Source organism: Oryzias latipes, chromosome 6, assembly GCF_002234675.1.
Source record: "Oryzias latipes chromosome 6, ASM223467v1".
NCBI classification, from domain to species: Eukaryota; Metazoa; Chordata; class Actinopteri; order Beloniformes; family Adrianichthyidae; genus Oryzias; species Oryzias latipes.
In genome coordinates, this window is record NC_019864.2 from 9,088,060 (window position 1) to 9,108,765 (window position 20,706).

The 20,706-nt window shown below is 41.9% G+C and overlaps 1 protein-coding gene across 2 annotated transcripts in view; it reads right to left on the reverse strand.

The window, feature by feature from the left end:
* Positions 1-857: 857 nt before the first annotated feature.
* Positions 858-20,706, reverse strand: part of peak1 (pseudopodium enriched atypical kinase 1) — a 101,756-nt gene continuing 81,907 nt past the window's right edge. For both annotated transcript variants that reach the window (XM_023955628.1, XM_023955627.1), the window contains exons 5-7: positions 13,980-14,224; positions 6,158-6,960; positions 858-3,793 (exon numbers count right to left, since the gene is read on the reverse strand). In XM_023955628.1, the coding sequence (XP_023811396.1) occupies positions 2,477-3,793; positions 6,158-6,960; positions 13,980-14,224 (2,365 nt within the window). In that variant the 3' untranslated portion in view covers positions 858-2,476. The remainder of the gene's footprint in view (positions 3,794-6,157; positions 6,961-13,979; positions 14,225-20,706) is intronic.

A 20,706-nucleotide genomic window follows, 5' to 3' on the forward strand; every position in this document is an offset into this window, starting at 1 on the left:
TCTGGAAAATAAATCATTCATGACAAGTTTTAAAGATCCACTTCAAGGAAAATTGTGTTTTAAATGTTATTTTTCTGATGATGGTGGTATTTCTTTATTTAAAATTGTTGTGAATCGGGAGCCGACAAAAACTACAGTGTGCAAAAGATTGTATTTGTGATGTAGAAAATATGCTGGGTGGGCCACAAGCTCCCTGCTCCGCTCCATTCCGATGCATCCACTTGCAGACAAATAGATCCATGAACGTCTTTGTTTTCCTCCTCCGAGCTGGAATCTGGATCCAAACAGCTGGATAGCTCCAATATTACTCACCATTTTTGTTGCATCCCTAATGCCACAGACTGAGCGAGTAAATGGAGAAATCTCAGCAAGGGGGATGGAAAGAGGGGGTGGGGTTGCTTCACACCAACAGTCCTGCCAAGAACTCAGATGTAAATTTCTAATGTCCCAAAAATATGAGACATTTTTGATTTTGGCTACAAACTGCATAATCATAACTGAAATGGAAATCAAGGAAAAACGTAGGTTTATTTTTTAAAGTTCATCGTCTTGCCTCGATCAGCTCATTTTCTTTAAACAAAACACAAATGGGAAAATTTAAAATGTTACACAAATGACATTTACATGAATGATTTCAGGTGGAAAATAATAAATTGTAGCAAACAAATTCCACCGTGTAAATGAATAACTAAAAAAGCCTCATCGACTGCAGTGACAGATCAACATTTTCAAATGTCTCCATCTGCTGGCAGAAAGGAGGAACTGCAATCCAAACAAGTATTCAAATCTAGTTTCTTTTCTCGTTTAGATGAGTTCTAGGGGCGTGTGTGGAAGTCAAAACACAAAACCAGCAGGAGTATATAAAAAAACATAAATTTATTGTTTAGTTAGAGTTGCTAAACAATGACAGGCAACAAGTCGGGAGACATACTGTACACACCTGTGTGAAACACCTTCAAGAGTCTCTGCTTTTGGGTCCAGTGGTGACTAAAAACAGACATAACCCTCTGGTCAGACAGTTGATGCACTTGGGATTTTTTTTGTTTTCAGGCTGCGTTGAAATTCCACAGCCAAAGTGGTTCTTCTCCTAAGCAGAGCTGAGGACGCAGCTGAACGTGAAACCTTCTCTGATTGGTCTGGACGTGTGCAGGATAGTGGCAACGACTCACCTTTCCCTTTCCCCGCCACATGCGAGGAGAGAGAGAGCCAAGTACGGCTTTCACGGATAAATGATAACAAAACTCAAAGGTGCTCTGTACTCGACAAAATAGAGTGTGGATTAAAATAAAGGTTATATATATATTTATTTATACAATAAAAAGGCCTAAAACTCTGGACACAATGTCAGCCACCAGTGCTGACACACACACTATTCCCCCCACATCCTCTCATTTTCATGCTGTGGACCAGTTTGTGTTGCAAATCGACATGAAACCAATTCAGAGCTATTGATGTAAACTAGTAACAGTCCATCTTGTAGTTTGAGTTCTGTGCTTAAAGATGTGAGTTAACTGTTTGTTAAACAGAATGTAATCCAACAGAAGTGTAACTTATTTAGTGTCAAACCCTTCACATCCTAGAGGCAGAAATAATCTATTTTTCTTCAAGGTTGTCTTGACTACAAACAGTTAAACATGCAGAGTGGTTTATTTGGAAGAAAACAAAATGTTTCTGAAGACGAGTAAATGTCCAAATGTCAGAAAACAAACAAAAAAAGACAAATTTCAGATTCTCATTTCACAGCAACGCTTCTCCATCTTTTCTGCTCTCTGCTCTCCGTCTGTGCAAACATCTACGCTCAAACGGTTTGATGTGACAGATGCACGACGGAATCGATCCATTTATGTGCCACAAAACAGCTTGAAGAGAAAGTTAGTACTAACCCACTGTAAAGAAAAACGGTTGCACTCAGGAGGAGAAAACAACACACTTTGATTGCACAAACTCCAACAAGGAAGCTAAGCAGCAGCAGCCGGAGCAACTGTGTGCCGTGTTTTCAACCTTCAGCAGCACAGACAGCATCCTCTGCAGAGGAGAGCTGAGACGCTGCTGGAACAGCTACATCCAAACTCTTTTATTTTGAAAGCTCATAATGTTCATCTGCGTGGCTCTGATCTTTGCCTTCAGTGACAGAACATCAGTTTGGGATTGAAGGTCAACTAATCGGTAATATTTGTAAATTCAGATTTCTCTGCATTCCTCCTCTGAGAAACATTCTGTATATTTCAAGTGACAGCGGAACTGCAGAAGTGATCGGAACTTCGTGCCGTTTTTTTTGTTGGTGACTATTTTGAGATCAGAAATGAAACATCCCTCCTTCTTCCTGCGAGATCTTATTGGCTCTGTCACTGTGAGGCCTGATGGGTAAACATGCTGCTGTCATGGGAGCACTGTGGCTGCTGCAACAACAAAGCTCCCACCAGCATCCCTTCACCAATCTGGATCTGTTGCTATGGGAACAGCTGAGTGCAGGAGCTCAGAGAGGCTGTGAGGGAGCCAGGTGGAGGGGGTCTGGGGTGTGTGTTTTGGTTTGATTCTGGTTGTGCGGTGGAGCGTGCCGCTGCAGGATGTGCACAACCCGGCTCAGGCTGTCTGTGGTGGCAAACGCCAGATACTGGCAGCACAGCCAGTCTTCCAGGCTCACACTGCAGGCCGAGTCCAGAGAGCGCTCGGCAAACTTGATCATCATCAGCGTCCGCTTCAGGTCCAGCCAGTTTTGGAGCGTGTCTGCATGATGGCTGGCAGCAAACGCCGACATGGTGCCGGTGCTGCTGCTGCCCAAAGCCTGGAACAGGTCTTCCCGGGGGCCCCAGAGCAGGCACTGCAGACAGGCCCGGGCTTCAGACATGCGGATCCTCTCGGACGGGTTGACGGTGAGCAGCAGCCGGGCCAGCTGCTGCAGGCCCTGAGAGTACAGAGACCTGTTGGGCAGCGCCGGCAGGTCCGCCCACGTGTACTCCTTCTCCTTCAGCTGGGGCGTCTCCTCAAACGGGTTGGGTCGGTGCAGCATCTCGTAGATGAGAATGCCCGTCTGGAACTCGTCGCACTTGCGGTATTGTGTGGCTGTGATGATTTCGGGAGCCAGCCTGGACTGGTCCCGCAGCGTCCCGGCATTTGACACCATCATGCTGCTTTTCTGCTTCGCCTGGGAGAAGTTGCTGATGATGAGGCGGGCGGGGCAGGTGGCGTTGGCAGCAGCGCTGGAGGAAGTGGCGCCCGCAGTGCTGCTGCTGTTGTTGTTGGGCTCAAGTAAGTCCAGGTTCCAGGGGTTCCCTGGCTGGCAGTGGACCAGCAGCAGGTTCTCCAGGCGCAGGTCACAGTGGGTCACGTGGAAAGGTTTCATGTGCTCCAGGCCGGAGCAGAGCTGCAGCAGCAGCAGGCAGACCTGCCGTTCGTACAGCTCCGGGTTCTGAGTATGTCTGGCGGCGCCCTCTCTGACAAAGTCAGCCACCGTCTGGAAAGGCACCTCGCGTGTGATCACCACCACGCGGCTCTTCAAGCGGCCCGCCGTCGTAGCCGCCGTAGCCGCCGCCGCACTATCCCCTAGTTTACCGATCGGGGCGGAGTCGGTCAGTTTTGTGTTCACGTCTTTCTCTGTTTCTGTCAGTCCTTCTGCGCCCCCCTTCGCCTCTTCCTCCTCGTCTTCCTCCTCCCAGGGCAGCAGACGGGTGGGGACGTCTGCCAGGAAGTGTCCACAGTCCTGCTGGATGTTGAAATGGAGCGGCAGGCTTTGCCTCACGGCAAGACTGTGGAAGAACTGCTGCTGGGTCTCTTTCATGTGGCTGCGGCAGATCTGCATGACAGGAAAAAGAAAAAAAAAAGGAGCTTTATTATCTAATTTAACTTGTTATTCATTCAGGCAGAACAGATGAGGAACAGCATTCACAAATGGACTAAACAATGACGTTCTGGACACACTGGGCATGTGTGCTGTGTTCAATAACGAGCTAAATGGACATTTAGCACAAAACTTGTGTAGCGATTCTTGAACACGCAAGTTTTAAACTCCAAAGCCAAATACGGGCAGATCCGATTGTTTCTGTAGACCTTTGACGTGGCCGCTCAAACGTGCGTTTCCGAGTCCTGTGCAAACGTAGCATGAGTAAGAAATGTTTATCAACTAAAGAGGTGAAAGAAAAAAGGCAGAAAATCAAGACGAGGAGGCAGAAATGATCATGACGGACAGTTTAAGAGTGATTGAAGTCATTCTCAGCTTTGCCTGCAGAACTTTCAGTAGCTCCTGGTTAATGTAGCAAAAAAGCATTTTCTCACAAAGAATTGAAGAAAAAAAAAGTTGGAACACAAACTTGGCCTATCATTTAGTTCTCTGAGGCATCAAAAAACCCTTTGCTTCTTCCAAATGTCATAGAAAAAGCTGGATAAGGACTAACTTAGTATGCCCACACTGCGTGCACAGGCAGCTTCGGGGTTAACTATGAGCTGTTCCAAGAAGAAAGTCTTTTGTTAAGCAGAAGCTGAATAAATCCTTCTTTTGTTTTACCTCACTAGCATGTTTGGTGGAACTCAAGGCACCGTCAATCCTTTAACACTTTTAAGACTAAATGTTTCTTCAAGAGTTTTAGTGACTGACTTTCTCTGGCTGTCTTTCTATTTTGCATAAAGGTTAATTTTAACACATTTTATTGCAGATGCTGGTATCTATTGTAACATTAAAATCATTAAATGCTGTTTTAAATATTCTTTAATTCCCTCTCACTGAATTTATTTTTAAAACTAGCAACAAGCAACTCATCATGTTTCTTTATTTTATAGTAGATTTATTTGGCACTTGTTAGCATTAAGGTAACTAGATTAGGTTCATTTGGATATGAGCTTTGTGCTTTGCCTCTTAAGTTTCTTTTTTCTGTAACTGAAGCCATTTCGGCTAACAATTACAATTTAGTAATAGCAATTATAGCTTTAAGGATAATTCAGTAGGATATGGAGTTTATGTATTTTATATTAGACTTTTGAAAGCCACAAATGAAAAAAATATATATATTTTATTTTCTGAAGTTTCTATTGTGTCACTTTCTGTTATTTAGATCAAATGTGTCATTATTTTGGTCAAAACATAGTTTAAACGTCAAAACTGATTTTATATTAGCTAATGATAGCTTTTTTTTAACAAAACTTGATGGTACAAACTGTCTAGGAAACTCTCAAGGGCTCTAAAAATCTGGGAAATCCGTGACAGCCTTAAACATTACAAAACAGGCAGATTCCCACGTGTGTTTCTGGGTCCAACAAGCCAATTCCCTTCACCTGAGGACACCAGTTTAACATTTTGAGACCCAGCTGCAGTAACCCGGGTGAGTCTGAACATCCAGACACCGAGCAACTCCAGGAATGTGCTGCTTCACTGCTGTCAGACTGAACGTGCTGAAACCAGGAGTCCTCTGCCTGCAGCCTCTCCTTACATGTGAGGTGTGCCGTTGTTCAAGCACTGATGCTTCATTTGGAGCTAAACTTTAGGATTTTTCATTAAACAGCCAATAAAAAATATTGTTAGGAATTTCCTCAAATCAGTCTTTTGCTGTTTTTACACCCGTATTTTATAAAACATAGCTTTAAAGCCTTAAGAGTTTCAAATTCTGTGAATACTGTAGATTGCATCTACGTTTTGTTGTGCTGTGAATCTCTTTCAGGAGGATTTTCCTCCAACACTTCTTAATGTCACTACAAACACACTCAAAGGCAGAGGATCTAATTGCAAACCTCTGAAGATTACAGCGAGACAAGACGCATGTACGGACGGGTTAGACGGCAGAAATGGAGGCCCCCGAGGCTCAAAGTTTTGCTGCCAATATTTCTGCGTAAACAATTTCCCTTTGCCTCTTTGGAGAAACAAAGAGGAGGCAAAGCAAACACAAACTTTGCAAGAACTTGAAGGTGTGGTACCTTTTGAGAGAATGTGTCATCTAAGCAGGTAACCAGTAATGAGAGACTCTGCTGTGATCAGACAGTGGAGCCGGACATAAGAATCAGGTCTCCTCATTGGTTTCAGTTAGTAGCATTTAAAACGTTTTTAACGGGTGAAATGCAAAACGATGATGTGGATATATTTACGCAGTTTTAACTTTTAGTAGAAACGCTGGTAAAAGATGAGCTTTGAAGAATTGAAGAGAACTTGTTGTGCGACCACAGCAACACTCACTTTGATGGCGTAGTTGACCAGCGGGTCCTTGGCATAAGAGGCGGTGTAGTAGACGGCGTCTCCTGCCTCGCAGCAAGGTTTGCCGGTGGTCAGTCTGAAGTGGGACCAGCTGTCTGTGCCGAATCTTAAGTGATCCTTTTGGCCAGCCATGAAGCGGTCCTCACATTTGGATGCCAGCTTCCGCAGCGTGTCCATGTGGAGCCCCCGGATCCTCCCCACCACCTCATCCCAGCTGTCCAGTCCCTTATACAGACCAGGAATCTGCGGTTTGGAGCTGGCTGCTCCAGCAGGAGCTCGATCTGCTGTCTGGCGTCTCTCACCCAGAGATTCTGTGCTCGGGAAGACTCTCTTCTCTCTGCCAGAGGCGACGCTGGGTGCAGCGGGTGCAGCAGGCGCAGGCTGCGAGGCCAGGGAGGAGGCGCTGTTTGTCAGGTGGCTGTTGTTGGCAGATTTACCAGCTGAGGGCCTCTCCAAAGAGTCGCCGCTCTCCTGACCCTGAGCTCGATGAGGCTCAGAGCTGTGAGACGAGCTCTGGCTAGCTGTCTCCCAGGTGGAGTCCAGGTCATAGAGAGGATTCGCCACACTCAGGTTAGTGCCGCCTGGTTTGGCCTCAGCCCGAGGTTTGACAGAAGTCAGGCTGGGTTCAGTGACCGAGCGAGGAACCTTCTTAGGCAGCGGCGGCGGCGTGGTTTTAGGGTGTGGCTGTTCCACTGAGCCTTCAGAGTCAATGGAGGCCAAGGTGTCATTGGATGCTTTGGTGTTCCGTGGCTGTTTCAGTGGGATCATGTTGGCTCGTGATTGACCTGGAAGAAAAGAAAGATTGTATGAACTGCAGACCGATGGACGTTTATTCTGTGATGGCAGAAAAACCAGGAAAAGAAAGTCCATCTCTAGATTGAAAACATTTGAACATCAGAAGTCCAACCCTAGAAGTAAAACCATTGACTGTAGAAGACGTGGGGTGTCAGATTTGGTGAGGTAAAACTGTGCGAGGGCCAAACATTCAGTCCGTTTTCTTTGAATCCTCATAACAGCATTAGATGCAAAGTAACTATTTAATGAAGATGTTATTGGAATTGGATCTTTTCATTTCTTCATATAAAACAGAAACACATTTTACCAAAATTAATGGGATTTTCTGATTTGAAGACCAGAAATAAAAAATAGAAAAAAATAAAATAAAAAAGTCTGTCTGGAAAATCTGGCTTTATTTGAAATGCTTGGTTTATTCACAGTTAAATGTTCACTGTAAAGCTCTAAATTTAATTATGGGAACAGAAAAACACATCTCATCTTATTCAGAGGTAAAAATATTTGTGGCATTGATCACAGAAACATGTAAATCTGTTCTTCTCGTCTCGGCTATGAAGGTCAAGTCACCACAGGATGTTATCACAGGTTTAAAACAGCTCATAACGTCATTAAGCCAATCACAATCAAGACATTTTAGTTTTTAGAAAGTGGTGGGGAACGCATATTATTGAGTTTAAAATAGGAGCCTGTGGGCCGGTGAGAGTTTGAAAGCAGGGGGCATTTGGCCCACAAGCAGGACTTTGGACACGTCTGGTTAACAAGGACCGAGTGAGTCATCACCCAAAGAAAATGGTTTACTTCCTGCTCCAACCAAATTATGGCTACGTTCACACTGCAGGGCTTAATGCTCAATTCGGATTTTTTGAAAAAATCCGAATTGTTTGCTAGACCGTTCACATTTCCAAGTAAATCCGAACTTTTGTGATCTCCAGTGTAACCGTGACACGACCCAAACGAGACCCGCATGCGCAGAAGCCAGAAGAATACTCAACGGTGAACGACGTCACTTGTTGTTTGCGGAGCAGATGTCAACAACAGTGTTGTCAAAAGCGGAGCTCTTTTTGTAATATTAAATTTATTTTCACGAAGGAGCAGCACAATTACAATCTTCTCATTTTAAGAAGGCAATGGAGTCGGGATCGTCTGTACCCACTGTAGTGGAATGGAAATGTGTATGTGTTGGAGCCGCTCGCCCGCGTGTGTGCAAGCGCGTGCCGCGATAGAGAATAGGGGGGGGGGGGCAGTGTGTGCGCGCATTCATGTTGTGTGTTACGGAGGACGGTAATAAAAGAAGGTTTCCCCCAAAATAAATGCTATGGACTCTTTATTAACCCGTTCTGGAGAATCTAAGGATCAGAACAGGGAGGAGGAGGAGGGTCGCCTCGGGTCCCCCGCGCTTGAGCACGGTCAAAGGGGAGAAAGAAAAAAAAGTTATCGCGGGAAAGGTTCAACACCACGCTCTGCCATTTATCTGGAAATTTTTTCAAAAACCGCCCAGTTGCGATAAGAGCCCTGGAGTTTGGCCTGAAAAGAGCGATCACCCCAAATATTAATCCAATCGGGGATCTCGCTTCCCTTCCACTGACTGATCTCAGCAGCATCGTCCACCATGGTTGATGTTTACGTTCTCGTTCCTGCCTACTTTAACGCAAAATGATGACGTTTGTTGCGTGTCGATGACGTACAGTTCGGAATCAAGTCGCCTGGCCGGTCAGACGGCGGTCGCAATTGAAAAGAACGGCTACAATTCGGAATCAGGACGGCTAATCCACGGGGCCTGGGTCGCAATTGAAAAGATCGGATCTGTGTCATTCAGACTGTCATGAAAAGATCGGAATTGGGCCGCTTAGGGGCAAAAAATTCGGAATTGGGTCGTTTCAGCCTGCAGTGTGAACGTAGCCTAAGTCACTGCCATCTTTTTACAACATGGTCATCCCCATGTTGGAGCCAGACAACATTAGTAAGCAGTGATTGGTCCGAGTGGGTCTGAGTCATCGTGTCGATGGAAACCACTCTAACCAATAAGGAGTAAGCTTGTTGGACGTCCACACCCCTACCACTAGATAGTGGGCACAGGAGAATCTGTCACGCAGCATTCCACATATTTGACCACCTACTTTTATGGATGCACCTGATTGGTCAGAATATAACTTGAATGACTTGCATTTAGGGAAAAAATGTCATGAAAGCAAAACTGGGATTATCAGGGACATGTTAAAAAGGTATCAGAGCAAGAATAGTTATTCTAACCAATAGAATGACTGAGTAACAGCTGTTTATTTGTTCTATAGAAGTTGATGGGATTTTGGCTTCTCGGAGCCAGCAGGTACTTCCTGTTTGGAAGACGAGGTGGGAGGGATCTCTCAGTCTTTTACAGTCAATGAGTAAAACTAACAGAACAAGATTTTGATTCTTTGAACAGGATAAAAATGCTTTGGGGCCTAAGTGTTATCTCTGTTAAAAAAATCCCACAGAACTAAATGTTCTCTTCTCACGACCTCAACAGGGTTTCTAGTTTCTCCTGCTTTTTCATTTCCAGGAGTCACTGGCTTGCTGCCTGCCACAAAGATTAGTGACTAACACGAGGGTGTGTACTGCAGCACATGAGCACACGACTAAAAGTAATTCAAGTTAAGAGAGCAGGGCGGGTGGTAAGTTATGCCTCCAACAATCCAGCTGCCTGACTGCTGCAAAAGATGAAGGGAGGAGAACAAACCCAGCAGAGGCTTGATTTGACCTGATTTTCTGAGAAGATGGTGGGAGGAAACAGAGGGGTTCAGGGGATGATCCACAGCTGAGACCCACACAGACAAGAGCCTTCAAATCCAAATAAAACCACAAACATGGTGACTTTTACTCCATTGGTTTATAGTATCACTTCAAAACCTTTAATAACAAACCATTTGTTAACAAATGCAAACCTTAAATTCTACTTTTGCATCATATTTGATGCGCACAAATCTGAGACCCCTATCGTCTTAGCATGGTCCAAACTTTCCTAAAAAAACCTTTCTGTATATCTTGGACCATGTTTTCTGCCCTCTAAATCATCATCATATAACATAATTCCTGCACATTTCAAAATGGCTCCTTCCATGAAATCTAAAAAAAAAACAAAAACACTTTTGGCGGGAAAAAGATGAGCTAGTTTTCTAAACTTGCTAGTCAGAAGAACTCATGTAATGTTATCCTTTTTTTTTAAACGACTACTACCTGTATTGAATAAAAGCTAAATGCGTTGATCATTAATTCTTTATAATGCAGTTACACCATGTTAAAAATGTGTAGACCACATTTGAGACATTGGGTAAATAAGGGTCTTTTTTTCCTGAAAACCCTTGTCAATATTTCTGCATCTAAAACTAACATTGTTGCAAGCAAAAACTTCAAATCACCAAAAGTGCCATAACTGATACCATCTATATCTCATAAAAAAGATATTGCAAGTGTTTTTTTTCTGTACATTTCCTCCAAAGTATAAAAACATCTTATTTCCTAAGCAAATGTGAATATTTTGTTCATTTATTGATAGGCTTAGAGGGTTAAAAGGATAAGTAACCGTCAACGAGCAAGAGCCGCCGCCATGACCCTAAAAATTAGAGGAAGGCCTTAAGCAGCGCAGACAGGATGAACTAAATGAGTCCTGGTAATCCTCTCTTCAACAAACGCAGAATATTGAACGTCTTCCTCCAGCAATCTTCAATAATCCCTGCAAGTCAGCAGCCGTCTCCTTCTTCCAGTGGTAAGGATCTTCTGTCACAACGATGTGGCCGCGACTTAACCCAATTACATAAGACTAACCCCATTCAGTGCATTGATTAAAGCACTGACACTGTTCAAATATGGATGATTGGAGCTATTGTGCATCCCTGAAGGCAGCGTCACACATCTCTGTTGGGAAATGCCTGATGACTGACAGATGAACAACACTCTAACCAAAACATAAAAACACAACAATAAATCATACATAATAGAGGATGGAGCCGTCTTAAAGTCCCATCCGATCATCTTTTGATCTATTGTAATAGCATTCTCAGCGGTTTTTAAATTATGATTATGCAGTTTTTAGACAAAATCAAAAAATGTGTCGTTTTTTTTAGGACATAGTTTCTGCAGAGCAGCAGGATTTAATTAGAAATTCAACTCTGAGTTGTGGATGAGACCACTGGCATGGAGCAACCCCAACTCCCCCTTCCCATCACCCATAACTGAGAGCTCTCTGTTTACAGGCTCTCCCGCTAGCTTAGAAAATGCAGCAGCTTCAAGTTGTTCCACAAAAGGGATTTTAGCAAACATGAGCTTGAGAAAAGATGCAGGGAGTGTCAAAAACCCATCAGTGCTTTACTCAAACTAAACTCCTTATGATGGGCTTATCTCTCTGGGAGATGGGGAAGAGGAAAAGTAAAGTTTTCTGAAATTTGCTGAAGATTAAAAAGCTATCTGCGCATTTCTAAACTGGAGAACTGGATGTGTTTAATGTTGACTGTATTTTGTTGCGGCTGAGAGTCCATCTGACATGACAAACATGTCGATTCAGTCATTTCTGACATGAATTCATCTGTTCTCCTTTAAAAGAAGACGTCAGATCGTTATCAAAAGACAATTGTTGTAGGTTGTTTGCTGGAATATATCAACTTCCTTCATTGTATTCCGTCTACATTGGTTGCTGAAGCGGATTTATAACAACACAGTCATTATTGTGCAGTAAAGCAACAGGAAGTGGGTAGAAACAACGACCAGCAGGGAAAAGTGACAAACGAAGACTGATGCAAAGAGCGTTGATAAAGCAGGGATGAGCAGGAGATGAAGACTTCACAGACAACAAAGGAAACCTACCTCAATTCCTCCAACGTCTTATTTTGTTTAGTTAAAGTCTGAGCAGCAGCAGAGCAGGACAGAGAACAGCAAAGCTGCTTCTATCTCTGAGACACTGAAGAGCTACTGGTGCCAACGGGAAGGCTCAACGCTCCCGCCCGCACTGAAGGTTTCTCACTGGGCGAGACGGCGAGCGCCAGCCTCCTCCCGCAACACGCTCCAACCAAAAAAAAAAAAAAAAGGGAAGCGAGCAGGCACAAGCAAGTAAAAGACTTGCTGTTTCTCTTTTTAAGCCAAACATGGAGAAGATCAATAAAGTCTAAGTAAAAGATTGTGAGGATGTGAAGGAGAAGTGTTTTCGTCTCTGAGCAAAAAGGATGTTTGTCTCCTCATCAGCACACGGCTGCAAAGTCAAACTAGGTTGTAGGGAGTTTTTTTAAAGTCAAACGGAGGCTTTATCGCAATCAAGAAGACGTTCGGAGCTTAAGGTCCTAATTAGTGCAAAACCAAAAGGCAAAAAAAACAAAAGTGTTCTCCCTGATGAATCAGCGAGTAAATAGACGCACATTTATTTACAAAAACATAAACAGCAGCAGCGCATCTGACCCACAAACCCAAACCGTTTCTCAGTTTATACGACTAGGGCTGCTGCATGATCTTGTGTGCTCAAACCTGCAGCACTGAGCTACAGATGGAAGCTGGAAACTGATGGTTATCCACAGACATGACTGACAGTCTGAACTCAGGGAGGCTAAAATGGTCATATATATTGGTAAATATATTCTTACCAAACTCCTCCAAAATAAAATAGATCTGGCTAATGAGGGAAAACAAGTTTTTTAAATTAATTATGCAAATAAATGATGCATCAGGCAGCTGCTCTGTAGCTAAAGTCAAGGTTTTGAATTGAAATTTAACTCAGAAGTCGGAGGAGTGATTTATTATTCAGAGTTTGTTGCGAAACAATGATAAAACAGCAATAGAGCTACCAAAAAACAAACAAACATTTAGATGAAAATAGTTTTAACGCAAGGGAGAGGTCAGCGTTTTCGGCAACACCTCAAGAACCTTCTTCTGAACTTCATTCCAAAGCAGGAACAAGGAAAAGAAGAAGAGGCTGCATTTTCCACCATTTACTATCATCTTGTCATTTATTCTGGGAGACAGACGGTGGGTGACGGAATCTCAGTCATTTTAGCGGAGCATAAATTACTGCCAAAAGCAGACACTTCCATGCAGACGCACAGGCTGAAGACAGACAGACTGCAGCGCAGGCAAGAAGAGCTAGTAGATTGTTTTGCTGGAAAAGTAACAAAACAGAAAACAGATGTCATGCAGAAAGAGACAAAGATAATAAAAGGATTTTACAACCTTCCACAGCATTTTTGATGGGATTGTTATTTACTGTTTAAGAACCACCCTGATGAAAATGTTGCTTTTGATGTTTGTAACTTTCATGGCATTCTTCTGATGATGGAGGACATAGACAAAGAAAATTGAGCTTACAATTGTATTTCGCAGAATTTTTCTATTCAAATTATTGTGAATCAGAAGCAGACAACCATATGCAGGACAGACTAGCAACTGCCTGCTATGAGCTCTGACCAATGGTGGTGGTGGTGGTGGGGGGGGGGGGGGGGGGGGGGGGGGTTGCTCCAGCCCAACAGTCCCGCCCACAGCTCAATGGTATTCAATTTTGGCTAAAAATGGTGTAATCATGATTAAAAGACCACTGGAAAGGCTTGTGGAATAGATCAACAGATGATCAGAGTGGGATTTTAGGAGCTTTTCTAAAATTTCTGTAAATTTTTTTGACATAAAGCGCAGAGACAGACGTAAGAGAAGATCTGGGTAAAGGAACAACGGATGTTATTATTATTTACACTTATGTGTACCTAAAAACATAATAACGATCAAAACGAGAGTTTTTTTTCAAATGGAAATCAGTTTTTATTAGTTTGTCATGATGACATCAAGAGAATGGGCTAAAATATTTGTTTGCTCTTTTTCTTCCTTATTTTTGAACAAATAAACTGTACAGATTGGGTTTTGTGTTAAATGTTTCCATTTCTTTTAACAGTGAATCTGTTTTTCTGCTACTCATTTCCATTTTCCATTTCAAACACAGTGCAGAGCCGGAGTGTTTTTTTTACGTCCACCTTCAAAAATCCTCTGCTGCGTCGGTCTGTCTTACCCAGGTTGCTGTAGGTGGCGCTGCACTGGCTGGAAGCGGGGGAGGCGGAGCGTTGTGAACGAGCGCCATCCTCCTCAGGCTCCCCGAAGCTGGCGCTGCCCTCGCTGGCTGAAGCGGCGGCCCTGATGATGAGGTTGGCGAAGGCCTCCTCTCGCTCCCCAAACACAAGGCCCAGATTCACTTTGGGAGGCAGAGGGGTGATCGTAGGCAGCTGCCGATCCCTGCCCCCACTGACCGGTAACTGGCTATACAACACAAAAAGAGATATGGAAGTTCCATGACAACATACAACACATTTCATGTATTTTTATCCATTGAAGTATTATCCATTTAAAAAATATATAAGGAAAAATAATCCTTAAAGATCCAACTCAGATGAAAATGTATCATTGTATCATTCAGCGTCTTTGTTTTCCTCATCCGAGTTGACTTCTGGTTCAAAACTGTCTGGCTGGATAGCTCCAACATTGCTTGCTCTTTTTTGTTTCACTGGTAATGTTAGGTTGGGCTTGTTGGGGGGCTGTAAGCTAGCAGGAGAGACTGTAAAACAAACAGCTCTCAGCAAAATGGAGGGGGGCGGGGCAACAGTCCTGCCCACAACTCAGAGGTGAATTTCTAATAAACTCCTGCCGCTCTGCAGAAACTATGTCCCAGAAAACGTTACAGGTTTGTTGATTTTGGCTAAAAACGGCATAAACATAATAAAAAGACCACTGGGAACGCTTTTAGAATAGATCAAAAGATGATCCATGTGGGACTTTAAGGTTAAAAACAAGCTGCAAATAATAAAGGAAGCAGCTCTAAGAATGCCTTGAAATGGTGGAAACGATTCAGTTTGATTTGTCAGCCATGTTGAACATTTGCAGGCTTGAAAGATTGTGAACTGTAATCCCACAGTCAAAGTCCTGAAGATGCTTCTTCTATGATTTACACCTTTATAACGTGTTGCTGTTAGGGCAGTAAATGCAGCACTTCCTCCAGACAACTGCACCTTAACCCTCACTGACTTCACATTCACACAATGCTGGTGTGGACCAAAGACATGAAGCTAAAAGAAGCCAGAATGGAACAATCTTTCTCAAACGGTTCCTTCCTTCTCGCCTTCACGTCTGTGTGTGAGGGACATCTAAATTTAGACAATTCTGTGTCAAATGAGGAGAAGAAAAACAAAGGAGGAGAAAGCTGGCATGTTCGATTCTTTTTAGATGCATCAAGATTCTGACACACAAGAATCAATGAAGAGCAAAGGAACACGGAAGTGACACCGTCTGAGCAAACAGCAAAACAAATGTGAAGGACTTGCTGGAATGACGTAAACTCTGGAGGATTGCTCAACTCTGACGATGAGCTGTCCTCTGTGAGTCTTCTCACAGAGGACAACACTTTGGAGTTGGAAGTTGAACTTTCATACGAAAGCAAAAAAATAAAATAAAAACCTGATTATTATTAAGAAATGATCCGGTCAAAATCTCAATGTCCTTTTTTCCCCACTTCTCCAAGTATCACAAGTTTTTTTTTTAGGTTTGGATCAGCCTGAATGGATGCACGCCGTGCTAATGCACGACGTGTGCCTCTGTGCATTAGCCTGCTGACCCGTCGGCCAATAAATAATTAGCTTAACCTTACTTTTCTGCCTGAACATTCTATTCCAGGCCAAACCCCCCTCACCCCCGCCAAACACACACACACACATTCACTGTACTCTGACTGGTCGTTCCTGCACGGCTCAAAGATAACAAGCTAAAGTCATTCCTAACGTTTAAAAAAGGCTAAAACTCTTTGAAGCTTCTTGACTAAGAATCTTTATTTTTTTTTCAGCACAGGCATGTTTCTTATATCATGTGACTCAGACTGACTTAACTTGCACTTAAGTTTTGGTAGTTCAATACCTTCATTTGCCAAAGCGTCTGCCTGCTCGCTCAATCAAAATGTAATGTTAAGCCTTAGCCACATGCACTCAAATGGGGGTTGACTTGTACAGGTACTATGGGTTTCTGGGCCCATGGAGGGTCTTAGATAGGAGCAGCCGCATTTTAAGAGAAAACAGGTGTATCTTGCAGTTCCCTTGAGGCTTGTTGTATTGTAAAATATTTGTAAGACTAAGGTAAAGTCAAACTGCTCACAGGTACGACAGAAGGGTGACACTGCTGTAATGTGCCCGTTACGTCACACTTTAGTTGTTACTAAATAGTCACTACTACCTTGCAGCTAAATACAGGCTGTCTGCGGTAGAAATCATGGACTAACCTGTACGGGGCAAAGAGCACGCACTCATAATATGAACTACTCTTATGGGACATGTTAAAAATGAAAATTTAAACAACATGCCTGCATCTCCCCTTTTTCACCCTCACTTATTACTGCGTGTTGTATACATGTTTGCATGTATAACATGCCTGTATATTAAAAATGTGCATGCATATTTTCAATGTATGAGTTCACTAAGAACCTTACTATTTCGAGTTCAACTCATAACAGGACAGCAGGGATACCTGGTAAGCTAAAACTTGATTAACTAGACGTGTCTATAATATCACAAATTTGTGCACCTCAAAGTTATTGTGAGGATTAATACTGGGAACCTAGTCTACACTCAGTTTAAAAAACAAACCAACAACGAGCTGTCGAGCTACCTTTAAGTGTCAGACAATAGTTTATTATCCATACAAAAGAACAGCTTTGTTTTTTGCAGCCAGAATCCACTCAAAAATATTGCAATGTCCAAAAAATAAAAAAATACTGAATCCCAAAAACTATGCTATACATAAATAACCTGTACAGGCGATCTAAAACGCCAAAAGTTTAGTTTATTTATTTCTACAAAACGGTTGTACTGAAAGGTAAAGAAGTACTTTGCTGTCTAAATGTGTCTTGCTGGCTGAAAATAAAAACTTCAAAAGATTAAATAACAACAAAAAGACACTGAGTGAGGTAGAGGAGGATTTAAAATGTAGTTTCACGCCCACAGAGCCGGTCATTGTGGCTGGTGGTGAGTTAAGGGGTTGGATTTATCCTGATCTGATGGGTCATGTGGCAAACCATTTCCTGTTTTTGTAAAAAAAAAAAGTGTTTCCAAAATGACTAATGACTTTGTTTAAACAAAAGAAAAGTCCCTAAAAGGGCAACTCAGTTGAGCAGACAGGCTCAAAGAACATTTAAAAATCATCAATGAGTTTCTTCCAAGTAAGTCACAGCAACTGTTAGCTTGTAGAACTCACAGCTTTGGAACGGAATTTGTACCTGTAGTCTAGAAATAAAAGACACTAAATGAATGTTAAGCGAAGATTTAATGACTGAAAGTCTGACTTTGTTTTTCAGTGGCTTTGTCAGAGCTACAATACGCTTCAGGACAACCACTACCTCATTGCCCATCGCTTTTATTAACACTCAAAAACATAAACCCCAATATCTGCCTCAATATTTGGGCATTTTGAAAACCATCAAATTCCACATATTAATGATGGTCCCCACCTGGACATAAACTGTATGCTAGTTCTAAATGTTTTCTATGATTACAAGAACTAACATAAATACCCAATGCTATGAACTAAGTCCTAGACTCCTAAGAAATGACCTCTAAGGGGTCAAAAAATAAACGTTTTCTGTAATGACCACCTTGGTTTCTCTCAGATTCTTGGTGTAAGATGTCAACGGGTGGAAGCAACTCTGCACTCAGAAAAACTGTCAATGGTTTACAGTTTTCTATAAAACTGCTATTCAAGAGCCTTCTATTTTGCATGAGCAAAACATCAAGAGTGGATCCACACCTTAAGAGGCCCTTGACTGAGAAATGCCTTTTATGGCTGCTGAATGGTTAATGTCAGGACCTGACTTGTTCTGACTCCCAGGAACCGCCTCAGAGCGTTTCACTTTTCTCCCTCTGATCTGTGTTTATAATGTCCAAGCCGAAAAAAATATATACATAAAAAAAAAACATTCTGGAAAACCGCCCTCCACCCAGATGCATCAAACAGGTCACATTGAGGTTCAAGAGTGTTGGGTTTCGGTTCTTACCCACTGTAGTGGCTCACACAGCTCCCCATATGGAAACCCTGAATACAAGTCAAGGGTTAAAATCCCATTCCAGGTCTAAAGGTGCGAGACAGTCGGCTGTGAAGAACAAAAACAGCCTTTTCCTGCATGCCTCTCCTCCGTTTCTTCTTTAAGTATGATCTTCACCTGTTTAAGGTAAGTGTGTGTTTGCCCGCTCTACAGAGCACGCCTACTGCTAACCAATGATAGAAAAAAAGAGGCTCAGCAGAGTTAACCCTTTGTTTACTAACCACAACAGAAATGCATTCACGGTGTGTTCATAAAATTAGAAGATCCCTTTGGCAGTAATGACTCCAGTGATGCAGCAACAGTGATCAGGTAAATCTCTTTATTTTAGATCAGTGCTGACAGAGTATTTAAAAATGAGAATATTTACCCAGACTGTCAAAGCCATCAACACCCTTCTGTTTTTAAAAGCAAAAACCTCACAATAGTCCCTGAAATAGTGGAAACTAACAAAAATAATAATTAAAACGAATAGACATTTCCTGATAATAAACCAATCTCAAGGTGCTTTTGGATTGTTGTAAAGCCAAGACCATAGTAATAATTGACCAGCCGCTGATTTATTTGAAACAGAGAAGGCATTTCTTAGTCGTTTTATAAAAAGTTCAGTTTCTACGGGATGAACTGCATTTTTTCAAGATAAGTTCAAATAACTGGTTGAACCAATCATTTGTTTAACCTTAATCCTACAGTTACTTTTTTCTGATTGTTACCGTATTTTCCAGACTATAAGTCACTCCGGAGTATAAATTGCACCAGCCCAAAAATGCATTATAAAGTAGAAAAAAACACAGATAAGTCGCACTGGACTATAAGTCGCATTTTGACGGGAAATTTATTTGACAAAATCTGAGACCAAGAACTAATAACTTGCACAACCTTATATGACACAATCATAGCAGCCTGTTTATTTCATAATTTCACAGTAATTCTTTTTTGATACTTATTTATTTATTCCTTTCATGAAGCATCATTGGCCAACTAATACTCTGTTTTCATCCTGTATTTGTAGAAACAGTTGTCATTTTTATTGCATTTCTGAATCTATGAAATCATTGGAAAATAGAATATTATGTTTTTAGCCTTCAAGATCTTACTGTAAAAAAACGTTTGCTGATTTTCTGAGTCACTTAACATACTCTTAACACTTCATTTGTGAGGAACATCATCTCTGTTCCTCACAAATGAACATAACAGGAGGGTTAACAATGTATTTATTTCAATTTAGTTCTAATATAAGTCGCATCCCTTGCCAAACTATGAAAAAAAGGGCGACTTATAGTCCGGAAAATACGAAATCCGAAAATATGAAATGGTGACTTGGACTTGTGATATTTTGCTCCATCTATAAACTATTTCAGTTTAGAAGAATCAGGACTTTAATCTTTATTAAACTTCATAAAATTGTAGAATTCTTTGGGGAAATCATGGCAAAACACACAATAGGACAAATATATCTTAAATACCTTTTCTCTCGACCACCGAGAACATCAACCTAACAGATAATTATCACCTTTAAGAGATCGGCTTAATTGTTAATTAATAGATGCAGAACCAGAATATTAAAGACCCACTCTGATCATCTTTTCATTTATTTAAAAAGTGTTCCCAGTGGTCTTTGAACTATGACTATGCTGTTTTTCGCCAAAATAAAAAAACATAATTTCTGAAAAGCGGCATTAGTTCACTCGAAATTTGCCTCAGAGTTTTGGGTGGGACCATTTGCGTGGAGCAAGCCCACCTCCCCTTCCCGTCACCCCTAACAGGGAGTTTTCTGTTACGTGCTCTGCTGCTATCTTACATCCCCTCTCAACCCCAACCAAACATTAATGGCGCAACAAAAATTGCAAAGAATATTTGGAGCTGTCCAGCCGTACAGTTTTGAGCCGCTTGGATGAGGAATACGAAAACATACACGGATCTATTTGTCCACACGTGGATGCATCAGAATGGAGCGGAGCAGGGGGCTTGCAAATCGCCAAGTGGATGTTCTACATCACAAATAAGTTCTTTGTCAAACTTTGCTTCCTGTCTGCTTCTGATTCACAATGATCTGAATAAAGAAATACTCAGAATGCAACTTTGAGTTTAATTTTCTTTATGACAAATGTCACAAGAACATGTTAAAATGTCAATTTTTTTTTACCAATTTACAGCCGTTTTTAGATTACTATTTATTAAATCCCTTTTTACATTTTTAATTGTTTTTAGTCATTTTTGCATAGTATTTTATTGAGCTGATTCAATCACCAGTGTGACAAAAACACCAAAGACAACATTTTCATCAGAGTGGGTCTTCAAACTATTAAACTTATTCAGAACTGGAGTTTGACTACCGCTAACAACAACCAGCTGTATGTCTAAACATTTTATTTACAATGGTCGATAGTTGATAATATTGACTTTTGTATGTTTCATGTATTAAAAATCAACTTAACGTGGTATGCTTTGCTTTGAAGTCTAATTACAGTGGGAGATGAATCAACCGCATAGACCAATAATAAGTTTTACATTTCTGGTATCTAACATTGGATAAACACGTTGTCCACTGCATGCATGTTATGCTAATAAGTAATACACCCAATAGTGTGCTATTAACCAGACATCCACTTCAACAGTATCTAAGGAAAACAGTCCAACGCTCATATCTTTTGCCAACTATCGTCAA